Here is a 19,872-nt window from a genome sequence, read left to right on the forward strand (position 1 = left end):
TGCACTGTCGCAACTCACCAAGGCTCTTTCGACAGCACCTTCCAAACCCATGACCTCTTCCACCTGGAAGGACAAGGGCAGCAAATGCATGGGAACACCACCACCTGCAAGTTCCCCTCGAAGCCACACACCATCCTGACTTGGAACTATATTGCAGTTCCTTCACTGTCGCTGGATTAAAATCCTGGAGCACCCTCCCTAATAGCACTGTGGGTGTTTCCACACCAGATGGACTGCAGCAGTTCAAGAAGGCAGCTCACCACCACCTTCTCAAGGGCAATTAGGGATGGACAACAAATGCTGGCCTTGCCAGCGATGCCCACATCCTATGAAATGAATAGAAAAAAACAGTTGCATTGGTTAGGTTTGTCTTCCTTTGAGTTTAGAAGACAGTCATGTAACTTCCTAGTGGTGTGAATGCAACTAAATCATACGTGAATCAGAAATGACACCCTGAAATATATCCAGACAGTTACCCAAAGAGGCTAGTCCCTGTAGTCCACATCCTGCCCCACCAACTCCCAGCGCTCGTAAGTGTGGCCAGCAGCGCCCAATCATCTGTAGGCTACGGTTGTTGAATCGAGTTGGCTGGTGGCTGGAGAGAAAGAGATGGAGAGAAAAAACATACATTACGCAGAATTACTCATAATAACCGAGAGCCCCAGGCTAATAGTCATACAGTCATAGAGTTATACAGCACAGAAACAGGCCCTTCGCCCCATTGTGTCTGTGCCAGCCATCAAGCACCTATTTATTCTAATCCCATTTTCCAGCACCCGGCCCATAGCCTTGTATACTATGGCGTTTCAAGTGCTCATCTAAACACTTCTTAAATGTTGTGAGGGTTCCTGTCTCTACCACCTTTTCTGGCACTGTGTTCTAGATTCCAACCACCCTCTGGGTGAACAAATCTTTCCTCAAATCCCCTCTAAACCTCCTGCCCATTACCTTAACTCTATGTCGCCTGGTTATTGACCCCTCCACTAAGGGAAAAAGTTTCCTCCTATCTACTCTATCTATGCCTGTCATAATTTTGTTTACCTCAATCAGGTCCCCCCTCAGCCTTCTCTGCTCCAAGGAAAATAACCCTAGCCTATTCAGTCTCTCTTCATAGCTGAAATGCTCCAGCCCAGGCAACATCCTGGTGAATCTCCTCTGCACCCTCTCCAGTGCAATCTTTCCTATAATGTGGCGACCAGAACTGTACACAGTACTCCAGCTGTGGCCTAACTCACGTTTTGTACAGCTCCATCAGAACCTCCCTGCTCTTATATTCTATACCTCGGCTAATAAAGGCAAATATCCCATATGCCTTCCTAATCATCTTATCTACCTGTGCTGCTGCCTTCAGTGATCTACGGACAAGTATACCAAGGTCCCTCTGACCCTCTGTACTTCCGATGGTCCTACCATCCATTGTATATTCCCTTGACTTGTTAGTCCTCCCAAAATGGATCACTTCACACTTCTCAGGATTAAATTCCATTTGCCACTACACTGCCCATCTTACCAGCCCATCTAGATCATCCTCATTTCCCGGCGGAGCAGCAGGAGAAGGTAGCGACTCTTCGGTGGGTGAGTGAAGGCATCAGGAGCTGTGTTTTAAAAGTAAGTACTTACTGTTTTACTTACTGTTTTCCTTGTCTTTGAGTTTCTTTTGGCACCGGAGAAACCGGAAGCTGGTCGGCAGCGAGGACTCCTGGGTGGGTATTTTCCTTAAAGGTGCGGAGCTCCGTGGACTCGGCCTCATTTCCCGGCGGAGCAGCAGGAGAAGGTAGCGACTCTTCGGTGGGTGAGTGAAGGCATCAGGAGCTGTGTTTTAAAAGTAAGTACTTACTGTTTTACTTACTGTTTTCCTTGTCTTTGAGTTTCTTTTGGCACCGGAGAAACCGGAAGCTGGTCGGCAGCGAGGACTCCTGGGTGGGTATTTTCCTTAAAGGTGCGGAGCTCCGTGGACTCGGCCTCATTTCCCGGCGGAGCAGCAGGAGAAGGTAGCGACTCTTCGGTGGGTGAGTGAAGGCATCAGGAGCTGTGTTTTAAAAGTAAGTACTTACTGTTTTACTTACTGTTTTCCTTGTCTTTGAGTTTCTTTTGGCACCGGAGAAACCGGAAGCTGGTCGGCAGCGAGGACTCCTGGGTGGGTATTTTCCTTAAAGGTGCGGAGCTCCGTGGACTCGGCCTCATTTCCCGGCGGAGCAGCAGGAGAAGGTAGCGACTCTTCGGTGGGTGAGTGAAGGCATCAGGAGCTGTGTTTTAAAAGTAAGTACTTACTGTTTTACTTACTGTTTTCCTTGTCTTTGAGTTTCTTTTGGCACCGGAGAAACCGGAAGCTGGTCGGCAGCGAGGACTCCTGGGTGGGTATTTTCCTTAAAGGTGCGGAGCTCCGTGGACTCGGCCTCATTTCCCGGCGGAGCAGCAGGAGAAGGTAGCGACTCTTCGGTGGGTGAGTGAAGGCATCAGGAGCTGTGTTTTAAAAGTAAGTACTTACTGTTTTACTTACTGTTTTCCTTGTCTTTGAGTTTCTTTTGGCGCCGGAGAAACCGGAAGCTGGTCGGCAGCGAGGACTCCTGGGTGGGTATTTTCCTTAAAGGTGCGGAGCTGAGTAAACCCGAGCCACTACACATGTAGTGTCTCCCACCCATCCTCCTCCTCTAACCTAATAATAAGACCCTTTTTACCCTCCTCCTCTAGCCAAAAAGGACTGAACAGGTAAGCTATTTACTGTTTTTGTTAATATCTATAGTTGTACTTAACTAAGGGGTAATTGAATAAAAGAAATGGCAGCCAGTGTAGTGTCTTGCTCCTCCTGCAGAATGTTCGAGGTGAGGGAAACCTCCGGTGACCCTGCCGACTTCACCTGCTGGAAGTGCATCCGTCTCCAGCTCCTATCAGACCGTGTTAGGGAATTGGAGCTGGAGCTGGATGAACTGAGGATCATTCGGGAAGCTGAGGGGTTGATAGATAGAAGCTACACGGAGGTCGTTACTCCACAAATCAAAGGCAGCTGGGTAACAGTTAGAGGTGGGAAGAGGTCAGTGCAGGGATCTCCTGTGGTCGTTCCCCTCAACAACAAGTATACAGTTTTAGATACTGTTGGGGGGGACGGCCTATCGGGGGCAGGCTGCAGTGACCGGGCCTCTGGCACGGGGTCCTGCACTGTGGCTCAGAAGGGAAGGAGGGAGAATGGGAGAGCACTAGTCATCGGGGACTCGATGGTGAGGAGTACGGACAGGCGGTTCTGTGGGCGCAGGCGAGACGCACGGATGGTTTGTTGCCTCCCTGGTGCCAGGGTCCGTGATGTTTGTGATCGCGTCTTCAGGATCCTTAAAGGGGAGGGGGAGCAGCCAGAGGTCGTGGTGCACATTGGCACCAACGACGTAGGAAGGAAGGGTGGCACAGATGTTAGAAGTGAGTTTAGGGAGTTAGGCTGGAAGCTGAAAGCTCGGACGGACAGAGTTGTTATCTCTGGTTTGTTGCCGGCGCCACGTGATAGTGAGGCTAGGAATAGGGAGAGAGCACAGCTGAACACGTGGCTGCAGGAATGGTGTAGGAGGGAGGGCTTCCAGTTCTTGGATAATTGGACTGCATTCTGGGGAAGATGGGACCTGTTCAAACAGGACGGGCTGCATCTGAACCAGAGGGGCACCAATATCCTGGGAGGGAGGTTTGCTAGTACTGTTCGGGAGGGTTTAAACTAGTTTGGGAGGGGGATGGGAACCGGACTTGTAATCCAGGGACCAGTGGGTCCACTCAGAAAGACAAAGAGTGTAGTGAGGTATTGGGGAAGGTAGCACTGTCACAGAGGACAGATGGGCACGGAGAAGGGTTAAAGTGCGTATACTTCAACGCAAGAAGCATCAGGAATAAGGTGAGTGAATTGAAGGCGTGGATGGGCACTTGGGACTACGATGTTGTGGCCATCACTGAAACATGGATAGGTGAGGGGGAGGAATGGTTTTTGGAGGTACCTGGTTATAGATGTTTTCATAAGATTAGGAATGGTGGTAAAAGAGGTGGGGGGGTGGCATTGTTAGTTAGAAATAGTGTAACAACTGCTGAAAGAATTTTCGAGGAGGATCTGCCGACTGAGGCACTGTGGGTTGAGGTCAGGAACAGGAAAGGAGCAGTCACCTTGATGGGAGTTTTCTATAGGCCCCCCAATAGCAGCAGGGAGGTGGAAGAGCAGATTGGGAAACAGATTTTGGAAAGGAGCAGAAGTCACAGGGTAGTAATTATGGGGGATTTCAACTTCCCAAATATTGATTGGCAACTCTTTAGATCGAATAGTTTGGATGGGGTAGTGTTTGTGCAGTATGTCCAGGAAGCTTTTCTGACTCAGTATGTAGACTGCCCGACCAGAGGGGAGGCAATATTGGATTTGGTACTAGGTAATGAACCAGGGCAAGTGATAGAGCTGTTGGTGGGCGAGCACTTTGGAGATAGTGATCACAATTCTGTAGCATTCACTGTGGTAATGGAGAGGGATAGGTATGTGCAACAGGGCAAGGTTTACAATTGGGGGAAGGGTAGATATGATGCTGTCAGGCAGGAACTGAGGAGCATAAGTTGGGAGCATATGCTGGCAGGGAAGGGCACGGTCGAAATGTGGAACTTTTTCAAGGAGCAGATAGTAGGGGCCATTGATAAGCATGTCCCTGTCAGACAGGGAAGGGATGGTCATGTGAGGGAACCGTGGTTGACAAGAGAGGTTGAGAGTCTTGTTAGGAAGAAGAAGGATGCGTATATAAAGTTGAGGAAAAAGGGCACAGGCATAGCTCTGGAGGGATACAAGATGGCCAGGAAGGATCTGAAGAAAGGGATTAGGAGAGCTAAGAGAGGGCATGAAAAATGCTTGGCGGGTAGGATAAAAGAAAACCCCAAGGCCTTTTACGCGTATGTCAGAAATATGAGGATGACTAGGGGGACCATAGGTCCGGTCAAGGACAATAGCGGGAGACTGTGTGTTGAGCCGGAAGAGATAAGTGAGGTTTTGAATGAGTACTTCTCTTCGGTATTTACGAATGAGAAGGGGTGTATTACTGAAGAGGACGGTGGGAAGCAGACTGGTAAGCTCGAGGAAGTGCTCGTTAGGAGGGAAGATGTGTTGGGGTTTTTGAATAACTTGAAGATAGACAAGTCTCCCGGGCCTGACGGGGTATATCCAAGGATGTTATGGGAAGCAAGGGATGAAATTGCAGAGCCGCTGGCAATGATCTTTTCATCTTCTCTGCTGACGGGGGTGGTACCAGGTGATTGGAGGGTGGCAAATGTTGTGCCCCTGTTCAAGAAAGGGAATAGGAACAACCCTGGGAATTACAGGCCAGTTAGTCTTACTTCGGTGGTAGGCAAGTTGATGGAAAAGGTGCTGAGGGATAGGATTTCTGAGCATCTGGAAAGACACTGCTTGATTCGGGACAGTCAGCACGGTTTTGTGAGGGGTAGGTCTTGCCTCACAAGCCTGATTGAATTCTTTGAGCAGGTGACCAAGCAAGTGGATGAGGGTAAACCAGTGGATGTGGTGTACATGGATTTTAGTAAGGCATTTGATAAGGTCCCCCATGGTAGACTTATGGAGAAAGTCAGGAGGCATGGGATAGTGGGGAATGTGGCCAGTTGGATTAAGAATTGGCTAACTGATAGAAGGCAGAGAGTGGTCTTAGATGGTAAATACTCAGCCTGGAGCCCAGTTACCAGTGGCGTGCCGCAGGGATCAGTTCTGGGTCCTCTCCTGTTTGTGATTTTTATTAACGACTTGGATGAGGAAGTCGAAGGGTGGGTCAGTAAATTTGCAGATGATACAAAGGTTGGTGGAGTTGTGGATACCGAGGAGGGCTATTGTCGTCTGCAAAGGGACTTGGATAGGTTGCAGTGCTGGGCTGAAAAGTGGCAGATGGAGTTTAACCCTGAAAAGTGTGAGGTCGTCCATTTTGGAAGGACAAACATGAATGCAAAATACTGGGTTAACGGTAGGGTTCTTGGGCATGTGGAGGAGCAGAGAGACCTTGGGGTCTATGTGCATAGATCATTGAAAGTTGCAACTCAAGTGGATAGGGCTGTGAAGAAGGCATATGGGGTGTTAGCGTTCATTAGCAGAGGGATTGAATTTAAGAGCCGTGAGGTGATGATGCAGCTGTACAGGACCTTGGTAAGGCCTCATTTGGAGTACTGTGTGCAGTTCTGGTCGCCTCATTTTAGGAAGGATGTGGAAGCCTTGGAGAGGGTGCAGAGGAGATTTACCAGGATGTTGCCTGGAATGGAGAATAAGTCTTACGAGGAAAGGCTGAACATTCTAGGCCTCTTCTCATTAGAAAGGAGAAGGATGAGGGGTGACATGATAGAGGTTTATAAGATGATCAGGGGAATAGATAGGGTAGACAGTCAGAAACTTTTTCCCCGGGTGGAGCAAAGCGTTACAAGGGGTCATAAATTTAAGGTGAAGGGTGGGAGATATAAGGGGGATGTCAGGGGAAGGTTCTTTACCCAGAGAGTGGTCGAGGCATGGAATGCCTTGCCCGGGGAAGTTGTTGAGTCAGAAACTTTAGGGACTTTCAAAAGGCTTTTGGATAGGTATATGGATAAAGGAGAATGATGGGGTATAGATTAAATTGTCCTTGACAGAGGACAAAGGATCGGCACAACATTGTGGGCCGAAGGGCCTGTTCTGTGCTGTATGTTCTATGTTCTATGTTCTATGTTCTATCCTGTAATCTCAGGCTTTCCTCCTCACTATTTACGACACCACCAATTTCTGTGTCATCTGCGAACTTACTGACCAAACCTCCTATATTCACGTCTAAATCATTAATGTACACTACAAACAGCAAGGGTCCTAGCACCAATCCCTGCGGTACACCACTGGTGACAGGCTTCCAATCGCAAAAACAACCCTCGACCATTACCCTCTGCATCCAGCCACCAAGCCAATTTTGGATCCAATTTGCCAAATTAGCCTGGATCCCATTGGCTCTTACCTTCTTGACCATTCTCCCATGTGGGACCGTATCAAAAGCCTTACTGAAGTCCATGTAGACTACATCAACTGCTTTACCCTCATCTACACACCTAGTCACCTCCTCGAAAAATTCAATCAATTTGTTAGACATGATCTCCCCCTGACAAAGCCATGCTGACTATGTCTGATTGATCCCTTTTCTCCAACTGGCGATTAGTCCTGTCTCTCAGAATTTTTTCCAATAGTTTCCCTGCCACTGATGTTTGACTCACTGGCCTGTAATAACCTGGTTTATCCCTGCTACCCTTCTTGAATGATGGTACCACATTCACTGTCCACCAGTCGTCTGGCACTTCTCCTGTGACCAGAGAGGATTCGAAAATTTGTGTCAGAGTCCCCACTATCTCCTCCCTTGCCTCACATAGCAGCCTGGGATACATCTCATCTGGGCCTGGGAATTTATCCACTTTTAAGCCTGCTAAAACCGCTTTTACCTCCTCCCTTTCAATGCTAATTTTTCAAGTATATCACAATCCCCCTCCCTGATCTCTACACCTACATCATTCTTCTCCATGGTGAACACAGATGAAAAGTAATCATTTAAAACCTCACCTCTTTCCTCCAGCTCCACACACAGATTGCCACTTTGGTCCTTAATGGGCCCTACTCTTTCCCTGGTTATCCTCTTGCCCTTAATATACTTATAAAACACCTTGGGATTTTCCTTTATCTTGCCCGCCAGTGTTTTTTCATGCCCCCTCTTCGCTCTCCTAATTATTTTTTAAGTAGCCCCCTACGCTTTCTATACTCCTCTAGGGCCTCCATTGTTTTCAGCCCTCTGAATCGGCCATAAGCCTCCTTGTTTTTTTTCCTTGTCCAATCCTCTATATCCCTTGACATCCAGGGTTCCCTGGACTTGTTGGTCCTATCTTTTACCTTTTACGGGAACAATAGGGCCCTGAACTCTCTCTATTTCCTTTTTGAGTGACTCCCACTGGTCTGATGTAGACTTTCCTACAAATAGCTGCTCCCAGTCCACCTTGGCCAGATTCTGTTTTATCATATTGAAATCGGCCGTCCCCCTTGCTTTGGGGACATGAGTTCAACTCCCACCAAGGCAGATAGTGAAATTTGAATTCAATTAATAAAGACAGATAGTAACAGTTTCTTTAGATACCTAAAAAAGAGTTAACAAAGAGGGAATAGATTTGAGGAGAAGCTTTTCACCCAGAGGGTGGTTGGAATCTGGAACACACTGCCTGAAGAAGCAGGAACCCTCACAACATTTAAGAAATATTTAGATGAGCACTTGAAATCCCACAGCATACAAGGCTACGGGCCAAGTACTGGAAAATGGAATTAGAATAGATAGGTGCCTGATGGCCGGCACAGACACAATGGGCTGAATGGCCTGTTTCTGTGCTGTATGACTCTATAAGATTGAACAAACCAACTGATGAAAAAGAATCAAGAGTTACAACTTAAATTGTAGGGGAGGTGGTAGCATAGTGGTAATGTCACTAGACTAGTAACCTAGAGCCCCAGGCTAATGCTCTGGGGACATGGGTTCATCTCCCACCACGGCAGATGGTGGAATCTGAATTCAATTAATAAAGACAGATAGTATGAGTTTCTATAGATATCTACAAAAGAAAAGAGCTAACATTGTTAGGATTGGTCCTACAGAAAGTGTGTCTGGAGAACTAATAATGGATAATAAGGAGATGGCAGATGAATTGAACAGGTATTTTGCATTGGTCTTCAATAAAGAGCTTACAAATAACATCCCAGTATTAGCTGTAAGTCAGGAAATGGAAGGGAGGGAGGAACTCAAGAAAATTACAATCATCAGGTAAGTGGCACTGAACAAATTGTTGGAGCTGTGGGCTGACAAGTCCCCGGGTCCTGATGGACTTCAGCCTAGGGTGTTAAAAGAGTGGCCAATGAGATAGTTGATGCATTAGTTTTTAAATTCCCTAAATTCAGGGAAGGTTCCGTTAGATTGGAAAATAGTGAATGTAACTCCCTTATTCAAAAAGGGAGGGAGACAGAAAGCAGGAAACTACAGGCCAGTTCGCTTAAAATCTGTCTTAGGGGAAATATTAGAAGCTATTATTAAAGACGTTACAGCAGGGCAGTTAGAAAAATTCAAAGTAATCAGGCAGAATCAACATGGTTTTGTGAAAGGGAAATCATGTTTAACTAATTTATTGGAGTTCTTTGAGGGAGTTACATGTGCTGTGAATGAAGGGGAACCGGTGGATGTATTGTACTTAGATTTCCAGAAGGCATTTGATAAGGTACCATGTCAAAGGTTACTGCAGAAAACAAAAGCTTATGGCGTAGGGGGTAACATATTGGCATGGATAGAAGATTGCAGAGCTCTGAGATACAGAGGGATCTGGGTGTCCGAATGCATGAATCACAAAAGGTTAGTATGCAGGTACAGCACGTAATTAGGAAAGTGAATTGAATATTATCGTTCATCACTCAGTGGCTGGGAATTCTGTGGAGAGTAACTTACCTTCTGTCTCCCCAATGCCTGTCCACCATCTACAAGGCACAAGTCAGGAGTGTGATAGAATGCTCTCCTGTTGCCTGGATGGGTGCAGTCCCAACAACACTCAGGAAGCTCAACACCATCCAGGACAAGCAACCCACTTGAATGGCACCCCATCCACCATCTTCAACGTTCACTCCCTTCACAACCAATGCACAGTGGCTGCAATGTGTACCATGTACAAGATGCACTGCAGCAAAGCACCAAGGCTCCCTCGACAGCACTTTCCAAACCAGCGACCTCTTCCACCTAGAAGGACAAGGGCAGCAGATGCATGGGAACACCACCACCTGTAAGTTCCCCTCCAAGCCACACACCATCCTAACTTGGAACTATATCGCAGTTCCTTCACTGTCGCTGGCTCAAAATCCTGGAACTCCCTTCCTAACAGCACTGTTGGTGTACCTACATCCCAAGGACTGCAGCAGTTCAAGAAGGAAACTCCCCACCACCTTCTCAAGGTCAATTAGGGATGGGCAATAAATGCTGGTTTAGCCAAGGATGTCCACACCCCATAACAAATAAAACAAATTCAATCTTTCAGCACTTTGAATGGCATTTTCCATCCTTTCCACATGAATTGCAGTTCCCATGGATTTAAGTGTCAGTAAATTAGTCCGAAGTGGCTATATGGGGAGCTGATGATGATATATGTGTGGTCTTCCTGTATGTGCTACAACCTTAAGAACTTAACCCACTCACAACACCAATCCAGAATTGTACAGGTGGGAACTGAGGTGCAGATAGTCACTCATATCCTGAAACCAAGATGGATCTTCTGTAAGACCTCATGGCCCATTTTCATGAACATTGTTGATTAACAATCCAGAGAATACTCGCGGCCCCAAACAACGACAACCGTTTTGCTAGATTACTGAAAGGGGGAGGGGGCTGCCAAAAGCATCCTGTCCAACAACAAAGAACAAAGAACAGTACAGCACAGGAACAGGCCATTCGGCCCTCCAAGCCTGCGCCGATCTTGATGCCTGCCTAAACTAACACCTTCTGCACTTCCGGGGCCCATATCCCTCTATTCCTTTCCTATTCATGTATTTGTCAAGATGTCTCTTAAACGTCGCTATCGTATCTGCTTCAACCACCTCCCCTAGCAGCAAGTTCCAGGCACTCACCACCCTCTGTGTAAAAAACTTGCCTCGCACATCCCCTCTAAACTTTGCCCCTCTCACCTTAAACCTATGTCCCCTAGTAACTGACTCTTCCACCCTGGGAAAAAGCTTCTGACTATCCACTGTCCATGCCGCTCATAACTTTGTAAACCTCTATCATGTCGCCCCTCCACCTCCGTCGTTCCAGTGAAAACAATCCGAGTTTATCCAACCTCTCCTCATAGCTAATGCCCTCCAGACCAGGCAACATCCTGGTAAACCTCTTCTGTACCCTCTCCAAACCCTCCACGTCCTTCTGGTAGTGTGGCGACCAGAATTGCACGCAATATTCTAAGTGTGACCTAACTAAGGTTCTGTACAGCTGCAACATGACGTGCCAATTTTTATACTCTATGCCCCGACCGATGAAGGCAAGCATGCCGTATGCCTTCTTGACTACCTTATCCAACTGCGTTGCCACTTTCAGTGACCTGTGGAACTATACGCCCAGATCTCTCTGCCTGTCAATACTCCTAAGGGTTCTGCCATTTACTGTATACTTCCCACCTGCATTAGACCTTCCAAAATGCATTCCCTCACATTTGTCCGGATTAAACTCCATCTGCCATTTCTCCGCCCAAGTCTCCAACCGATCTATATCCTGCTGTATCCTCTGACAATCCTCATCATTATCCGCAACTCCACCAACCTTTGTGTCGTCCGCAAACTTACTAATCAGACCAGCTACATTTTCCTCCAAATCATTTATATATACGACAAACAGCAAAGGTCCCAGCACTGATCCCTGCGGAACACCACTAGTCACGTCCCTCCATTCAGAAAAGCATCCTTCCACTGCTACCCTATGTCTTCTATGACCGAGCCAGTTCTGTATCCATCTTGCCAGCTCATCTCTGATCCCGTGTGACTTCACCTTTTGTATCAGTCTGTCATGAGGGACCTTGTCAAAGGCTTTATTGAAGTCCATGTAGACAACATCCACTGCCCTTCCCTCATCAATCATCTTCGTCACTTCCTCAAAAAACTCAATCAAGTTAGTGAGACACGACCTCCCCTTCACAAAACCATGCTGCCTCTCGCTAATAAGTCCATTTGTTTCCAAATGGGAGTAAATCCTGTCCCGAATAATCCTCTTTAATAATGTCCCCACCACTGACGTAAGGCTCACCTGCCTATAATTTCCTGGATTATTCCTGCTACCCTTCTTAAACAAAGGACAACATTGGCTATTCTCCAGTCCTCTGGGACCTCACCTGTAGCCAATGAGGATAGAAAGATTTCTGTCAAGGCCCCAGCAATTTCTTCCTTTGCCTCCCTCAGTATTCTGGGGTAGATCCCATCAGGCCCTGGGGACTTAACTACCTTCATGTTTTTCAAGACACCCAACACCTCCTCCTTTTTGATATCGACATGACCCAGACTATCTGCACTCCCCTCCCTAGACTCATCATCCACCAAGTCCTTCTCTTTGGTGAATACTGATGCAAAGTATTCATTTAGTACCTCGCCCATTTCCTCTGGCTCCACGCATAGATTCCTTCCTCTGTCCTTGAGTGGGCCAACCCTTTCCCTGGTTACCCTCTTGCTCTTTATATACGTATAAAAAGCCTTGGGATTCTCCTCAATCCTGTTTGCCAATGACTTTTCAAGGAAATCAAGCTGTGGCCGAACTAGCATTTTATACAGCTCCATCATAACCTCCCTGCTCTTATATTCTATGCCTCAGCTAATTGAAAAGTACATCTCAATCCCCCTCCCTGATCTCTACACCCATTTCATCCTTCTCCATTGTGAACACAGATGAAAATTAATCATTTAAAACCTCACCAATGTCCTCCGGTTTCACACAAAGATTGCCACTTTGGTCCCTAATGGGCCCTACTCTTTCCCTGGTTATCCTCTTGCCTACTTACAAAACGGCTTAGGATTTTCCTTTATCTTGCCCGCCAGTGTTTTTTCATGTCCCCTCTTCGCTCTCCTAATTACTTTTTAAGTACCTCGCCCTACACTTTCTATACTCCAATCGTGCTTCCGCTGTTTTTTAAAATTCATTCATGGGATGTGGGTGTCGCTGGCCAGGCCAGCATTTATTGCCCATCCCTAATTACCCTTGAGAAGGTGGTGGTGAGCTGCCTTCTTGAACTGCTGCAGTCCATTTGGGGTAGGTATACCCACAGTGCTATTAGGAAGGGAGTTCCAGGATTTTGACCCACCGACAGTGAAGGAACGGCGATATAGTTCCAAGTCAGGATGGTGTGTGACTTGGAGGGGAAATTGAAGGTGGTGGTGTTCCCATGTATTTGGTGCCCTTGTCCTTCTAGTTGGTAGAGGTCGCGGGTTTGGAAGATGCTGTCTAAGGAGCCTTGGTGCATTGCTGCAGTGCATCTTGTAGATGGTACACACTGCTGCCACTGTGTGTCAGTGGTGGAGGGAGTGAATGTTTGTAGATGTGGTGCCAATCAAGCAGGCTGCTTGTCCTGGATGGTGTCGAGCTTCTTGAGTGTTGTTGGAGCTGCACGCATCCAGGCAAGTGGAGAGTATTCCATCACACTCCTGACTTGTGCCTTGTAGATGGTGGACTGGCTTTGGGGAGTCAGGAGGTGAGTTACTCGCCTCAGGATTCCTAGCCTCTGACCTGCTCTTGTAGCCACGATATTTATATGGCTACTCCAGTTCACTTTCTGGTCAATGGTAGCACTTGGATGTTGATAGTGGGGGATTCAGTGATGGTAATGCTGTTGAATGTCAAGGGAAGATGGTTAGATTCTCTCTTGTTGGAGATGGTCATTGCCTGGCACGTGTGTGGCGTGAATGTTACTTGCCACTTATCAGCCCAAGCCTGGATATTGTGCAGGTCTTGCTGCATTTCTACATGGACTGCTTCATTATCTGAGGAGTCACGAATGGTGCTGAAAATTGTGCAAGCATCAGCGAACATCCCCACTTCTGATCTTATGATTGAAGGAAGGTCATTGATGAAGCAGCGCTCCGAATCTGCCATAAGCCTCCCTTTGTTTCCTTATCCAATCCTCTATATCCCTTGACATCCAGGGTTCTCTGGACTTGTTGGTCCTTCCCTTCACCTTAACGGGTACATGTTGGCTCCGAACTCTCACTAATTCCTCTTGGAATGACTCCCACTGGTCTGATGTAGACTTTCCTACAGGTTGCTGTTCCCAATCCACTTTGGCCAGATCCTGTTTTATCATATTGAAATCGTCCTTCCCCCAATTCAGTACCTTTATTTCCGGCACGTCTTTGTCCTTTTCCATAACTACCTTAAATCATATAGCGTTATGGACACTATCCCCGAAATGGTCCCCCCACTGATACTTCTACCACTTGTCCAGCTTCATTCCCGAGGATTAGGTCCAGTATCACCCCTTCTCTTGTAGGACATTCTACGTACTGGCTCAAAAAGGTCTACTGTATGCATTTTGAGAATTCCGCCCCCTTTAAGCCTTTTGCACTAAGATTAACCCAGTTGATATAGGGGAAGTTGAAATCCCCTACTGTTATTACCCTATTATTTTTACACCTGTCTGAGATTCGCCTACATATCTGCTCCTCTATCTCTCCCTGACTGTTTGGCGGCCTGCAGTACACTCCCAGCCAAGTGATTGCCCCCTTTTTGTTTTTAAGTTCTACCCATATGGCCTCATTTGAGGAAACTTCTAAGATATCATCCCTCCTTACTGCAGTAATTGACACCTTGATCAACAGTGCAATGCCACCTCCTCTTTTACCCCTTCCCTTGTCTCGCCTGTAGATTCTATACCCTGGAATATTGAGCTGCCAGTCCTGCCCCTCCCTCAACCATGTCTTTGTGATAGCAATAATATCATAATCCCATGTGTTAATCAACGCCCTCAACTTATCTGCCTTACTAGTAAGACTCCTTGCATTAAAATAGATGCAATCCAGCCTTGCATTTTTCACTTGTGTCTTAACAGGTCTACGTTTGCTCTGCCTTCCAGACTGACTCAGTTTCTCTACTATATTTCACTGTGCATCACCCCATACTGTACCTCCACTCTGTATCCCATCCCTCTGCCAAATTAGTTTAAACCCGACCCCCCCAACAGCACTAGCAAACCTCCCAAAAAGGATGTTGGTCCCGTTCCGGTTCAGGTGCAACCCATCCAACAGGTCCCACCTTTGCCAGAAACAGACCCAGTGATCCAGGAAACTAAAGCCGTCTCTCCTGCACCATCTCCTCAGCTACGCATTCATCTGCTCTATCCTCCTATTCCTATACTCACTAACACGTGGCACCGGCAGTAATCCAGAGATTACAACCTATGAGGTCCTGCTTTTTAATCTGTTACCTAGCTCCCTAAATTCTTGTTGCAGGACCTCATCCCTCTTTCTACCTATGTCGTTGGTACCAATGTGTACTAGTACCTCTAACTGCTCCCCAACACCTTCAGAATGTCCTGTCGCCGCTCCGTGACATCCTTGACCCTTGCACCAGGGAGGCAACATACCATCCTGGAGCCACGTTTGCGGCCACAGAAACACCTATCTGTATCCCTTACGATAGATTCCCTTATCACTATAGCTCTTCCACTCCTTTTCCTTCCCTGCTGTGCAGCAGAGCCATCCTTGGTGCCACGAACTTGGCTGTTGTTGCTTTCCCCTGGGAGGCCATCCCCCCCAACAGTATCCAAAGCGGGAGATCTGTTTGAGAGGGGGATGGCCACAGGGGACTCCTGGACTACCTGCCTGCACCTACTACTTCGCCTGGTGGTCACCCATCCCTTTTTGCCTGTGCAGCCAAAACCTGCGGTGTGACCACCGCGGGAGCAAAAAGACTAGGAGAGCCAAAGTGATAGAGATTAAATTGTGAGTGGAACAGACAGGCATTTCTGTGGCCGCAAATGAGACTCCAGGATGTTATGTTGCCTCCCTGGTGCTAAGGTCAAGGATGTCTCAGAGCGGCTGCAGGACATTCTGAAGGGGGAAGATGAACAGACAGTCATCGTGGTACATGTCGGTACCAACGACCTAGATAGAAAAAGGATGAGGTCCTGCAAAATGAATTTAAGGAGTTAGGAGCTAAATTCAAAAGCAGGACCTCAAAGGTAGTAATCTCAGGATTACTTCCTGTGCCACGTGTTAGTGAGTATAGAAACAGGGGAATGGACCAGAGGAATGCGTGGGCAGGAAAAACAGAAACATAAAAAATAGGAGCAGGAATAGGCCACTTGGCCCTTCGACCCTGCCCCGCCATTCATTATGATCATGGCTGATCATCCAACTCAGTAATCTGTTCCCGCTTTCTCCCCATACCCTTTGATCCCTCCAGACCCAAGAGCGAGATCTTACTCCTTCTTGAAAACATACAATGTTTTGGCCTCAACTGCTTTCTGTGGCAGCAAATTCCACAGGCTTACCACTCTCTGGGTGAAGACAATTCTCCTCCTCTCAGTCCTGAAAGGTTTACCCCGTACATTCTCGGAGCGGACTCGGAGGGCGGAGTTCCGGACCGGTAAGTATAAAAACTTACCTCGGGGATTCGTGGCCTACATTCACGGAGCAGACTCGGAGGGCGGAGTTCCGGACCGGTAAGTATAAAAAATTTGCCTCGGGGATTCGCGGCCTACATTCTCGGAGCAGACTCGGAGGGCGGAGTTCTGGACCGGTAAGTATAAAAAACTTACCTCTGGTAAAAAAAACCCTGAAAAGTGACGTCACAGGAAAGCTGTAACCTGATTGGCTGGCAGGGAATTTGTACTGAATTTGAAAATGAAACATTGGTAAAAATTGATTAAAACCCTAATTAACGAATTAATAAGTAGAGCAACTAAACCAGAGGGAGGAGATTACTGTATTTAGTTAGCATTTAATATTTATAGTAGAAATCTAGCACTAGGGACCATATAGTTAATTGCAACAATTTAGTAAGGATTTAATAAATATTTATTTATTTTACATGAATTAACTAATTAGTGCTAGAAATGTCAGTTAGAGGGGTGAAGTGCTTCACCTGTGAGATGTGGGAGGTCCGTGACACTTCCAGCGTTCCGGACGACTACATCTGCAGGAAGTGTACCCAGTTGCAGCTCATCACAGACCGCATGGATCGGTTGGAACGGCAACTGGATGCACTTAGGAGCATGCAGATGGCAGAAAGTGTCATAGACAGGAGTTTTAGAGAAGTGGTTACACCCAAGAGTTGTTATCTCTGGGTTGTTGCCTGTGCCACGTGCTAGCGAAGAGAGGAATAGGGAGAGAGAGGAGTTGAACACGTGGCTGCAGGGATGGTGTAGGAGGGAGGGTTTTGGTTTCCTGGATAATTGGGGCTCTTTCTGGGGTAGGTGGGACCTCTACAAACAGGATGGTCTTCACCTGAACCAGAGGGGTACCAATATCCTGGGGGGGAGATTTGTTAGTGCTCTTCGGGGGGGTTTAAACTAAATCAGCAGGGGAATGGGAACCTAAATTGCAGTGCCAGTGTACAGGCTGTTGAGAGTAGTGAGGTAGGGGATAAGGTTACAGGGACGCAAGAGGGCACTGGCAAGCAAGAACTTGGTTTAAAGTGTGTCTACTTCAACGCCAGGAGCATCCGGAATAAGGTGGGTGAGCTTGCAGCATGGGTTGGTACCTGGGATCCTGATGTTGTGGCCATTTCGGAGACATGGGTAGAGCAGGGGCAGGAATGGATGTTGCAGGTTCCGGGATTTAGATGTTTCAGAAAGAACAGAGAAGAGGGTAAAAGAGGGGGGGGTGTGGCATTGTTAATCAAGGAAAGTATTACAGCGGCAGAAAGGACGTTTGAGGACTCGTCTACTGAGGTAGTATGGGCCGAGGTTAGAAACAGGAGAGGAGAGGTCACCCTGTTGGGAGTTTTCTATAGACCTCCGAATAGTTCCAGAGATGTAGAGGAAAGGATAGCGAAGATGATTCTCGACAGGAGCGAGAGTAACAGGGTAGTGGTTATGGGGGACTTTAACTTTCCAAATATTGACTGGAAATACTATAGTTCGAGTACTTTAGATGGGTCAGTTTTTGTCCAGTGTGTGCAGGAGGGTTTTCTGACACAGTATGTGGACAGGCCAACCAGGGGCGATGCCACATTGGATTTGGTACTGGGTAATGAACCCGGCCAGGTGTTTGATTTAGATGTAGGTGAGCACTTTGGCGATAGTGATCACAATTCGGTTAGGTTTACCTTAGCGATGGGCAGGGACAGGTATATACCGCAGGGCAAGAATTATAGCTGGGGGAAAGGAAATTATGACGCGATTAGGCAAGATTTAGGATGTGTAGGATGGGGAAGGAAACTGCAGGGGATGGGCACAAACGAAATGTGGAGCTTATTCAAGGAGCAGCTAATGCGTGTCCTTGATAAGTATGTACCGGTCAGGCAGGGAGGAAGTTGTCGAGCAAGGGAGCCGTGGTTTACTCAAGAAGTTGAAGCGCTTGTCAAGAGGAAGAGGGCGGCTTATGTTAGGATGAGACGTGAAGGCTCAGTTAGGGCGCTTGAGAGTTACAAGCTAGCCAGGAAGGATCTAAAGGGAGGGCTAAGAAGAGCAAGGAGAGGACACGAGAAGTCATTGGCGGATAGGATCAAAGAAAACCCTAAGGCTTTCTATAGGTATATCAGGAATAAACGAATGATAAGAGTTAGAACAGGGCCAATCAAGGATAGTAGTGGGAAGTTGTGTGCGGAATCAGAGGAGATAGGGGAAGCGTTAAATGAATATTTTTCGTCAGTATTTACAGTAGAGAAAGAAAATGTTGCCGAGGAGATTACTGAGATACAGCCTACTAGGCTAGATGGGATTGAGATTCACAAGGAGGAGGTGTTAGCAATTTTGGAAAGAGTGAAAATAGATAAGTCCCCTGGGCCAGATGGGATTTATCCTAGGATTCTCTGGGAAGCCAGGGAGGAGATTGCAGAGCCGTTGTCCTTGATCTTCAAGTCGTCATTGTCGACAGGAGTAGTGCCGGAGGACTGGAGGATAGCAAATGTTGTCCCCTTGTTCAAGAAGGGGAGTAGAGACAGCCCTGGTAATTATAGACCTGTGAGCCTTACTTCGGTTGTGGGTAAAATGTTGGAAAAGGTTATAAGAGACAGGATTTATAATCATCTTGAAAAGAATAAGTTCATTTGCGATAGTCAGCACGGTTTTGTGAAAGGTAGGTCGTGCCTCACAAACCTTATTGAGTTTTTCGAGAAGGTGACCAAACAGGTGGATGAGGGTAAAGCCGTGGATGTGGTGTATATGGATTTCAGTAAGGCGTTTGATAAGGTTCCCCACGGTAGGCTATTGCAGAAAATACGCAAGTATGGGGTTGAAGGTGATTTAGAGCTTTGGATCAGAAATTGGCTAGCTGAAAGAAGACAGAGGGTGGTGGTTGATGGCAAATGTTCATCCTGGAGTTTAGTTACTAGTGGTGTACCGCAAGGTTCTGTTTTGGGGCCACTGCTGTTTGTCATTTTTATAAACGACCTGGATGAGGGTGTAGAAGGGTGGGTTAGTAAATTTGCGGATGACACGAAGGTCGGTGGAGTTGTGGATAGTGTCGAAGGGTGTTGTAGGGTACAGAGGGACATAGATAGGCTGCAGAGCTGGGCTGAGAGATGGCAAATGGAGTTTAATGCGGAGAAGTGTGAGGTGATTCACTTTGGAAGGAGTAACAGCAATGCAGAGTACTGGGCTAATGGGAAGATTCTTGGTAGTGTAGATGAGCAGAGAGATCTTGGTATCCAGGTACATAAATCCCTGAAAGTTGCTACCCAGGTTAATAGGGCTGTTAAGAAGGCATATGGTGTGTTAGCCTTTATTAGTAGGGGGATCGAGTTTCAGAGCCACGGGGTCATGATGCAGCTGTACAAAACTCTGGTGAGGCCGCACCTGGAGTATTGCGTGCAGTTCTGGTCACCGCATTATAGGAAGGATGTCGAAGCTTTGGAAAGGGTGCAGAGGAGATTTACTAGGATGTTGCCTGGTATGGAAGGAAGGTCTTACGAGGAAAGGCTGAGGGACTTGGGGTTGTTTTCGTTAGAGAGAAGGAGGAGGAGAGGTGACTTAATAGAGACACACAAGATAATCAGAGGGTTAGATAGGGTGGATAGTGAGAGTCTTTTTCCTCGGATGAGGATGGCAAACACGAGGGGACATAGCTTTAAGTTGAGGGGTGAAAGATATAGGACAGATGTCAGAGGTAGTTTCTTTACGCAGAGAGTAGTAGGGGCGTGGAACGCCCTGCCTGCAACAGTAGTA

The 19,872-nt window shown here is 47.2% G+C and overlaps 1 protein-coding gene across 1 annotated transcript in view; it reads right to left on the reverse strand.

Moving 5' to 3' along the window:
- The window catches only part of fbxo41 (F-box protein 41), a 619,689-nt gene that overhangs the window by 149,929 nt on the left and 449,888 nt on the right, over positions 1–19,872 (reverse strand). Inside the window, exon 10 of the mRNA XM_068027311.1 lies at positions 477–595. Coding sequence (XP_067883412.1) covers positions 477–595 — 119 coding nt within the window. The remainder of the gene's footprint in view (positions 1–476; positions 596–19,872) is intronic.

The sequence above is a fragment of the Heterodontus francisci genome, chromosome 1, assembly GCF_036365525.1.
Source record: "Heterodontus francisci isolate sHetFra1 chromosome 1, sHetFra1.hap1, whole genome shotgun sequence".
In the NCBI taxonomy this organism is placed as follows: domain Eukaryota; kingdom Metazoa; phylum Chordata; class Chondrichthyes; order Heterodontiformes; family Heterodontidae; genus Heterodontus; species Heterodontus francisci.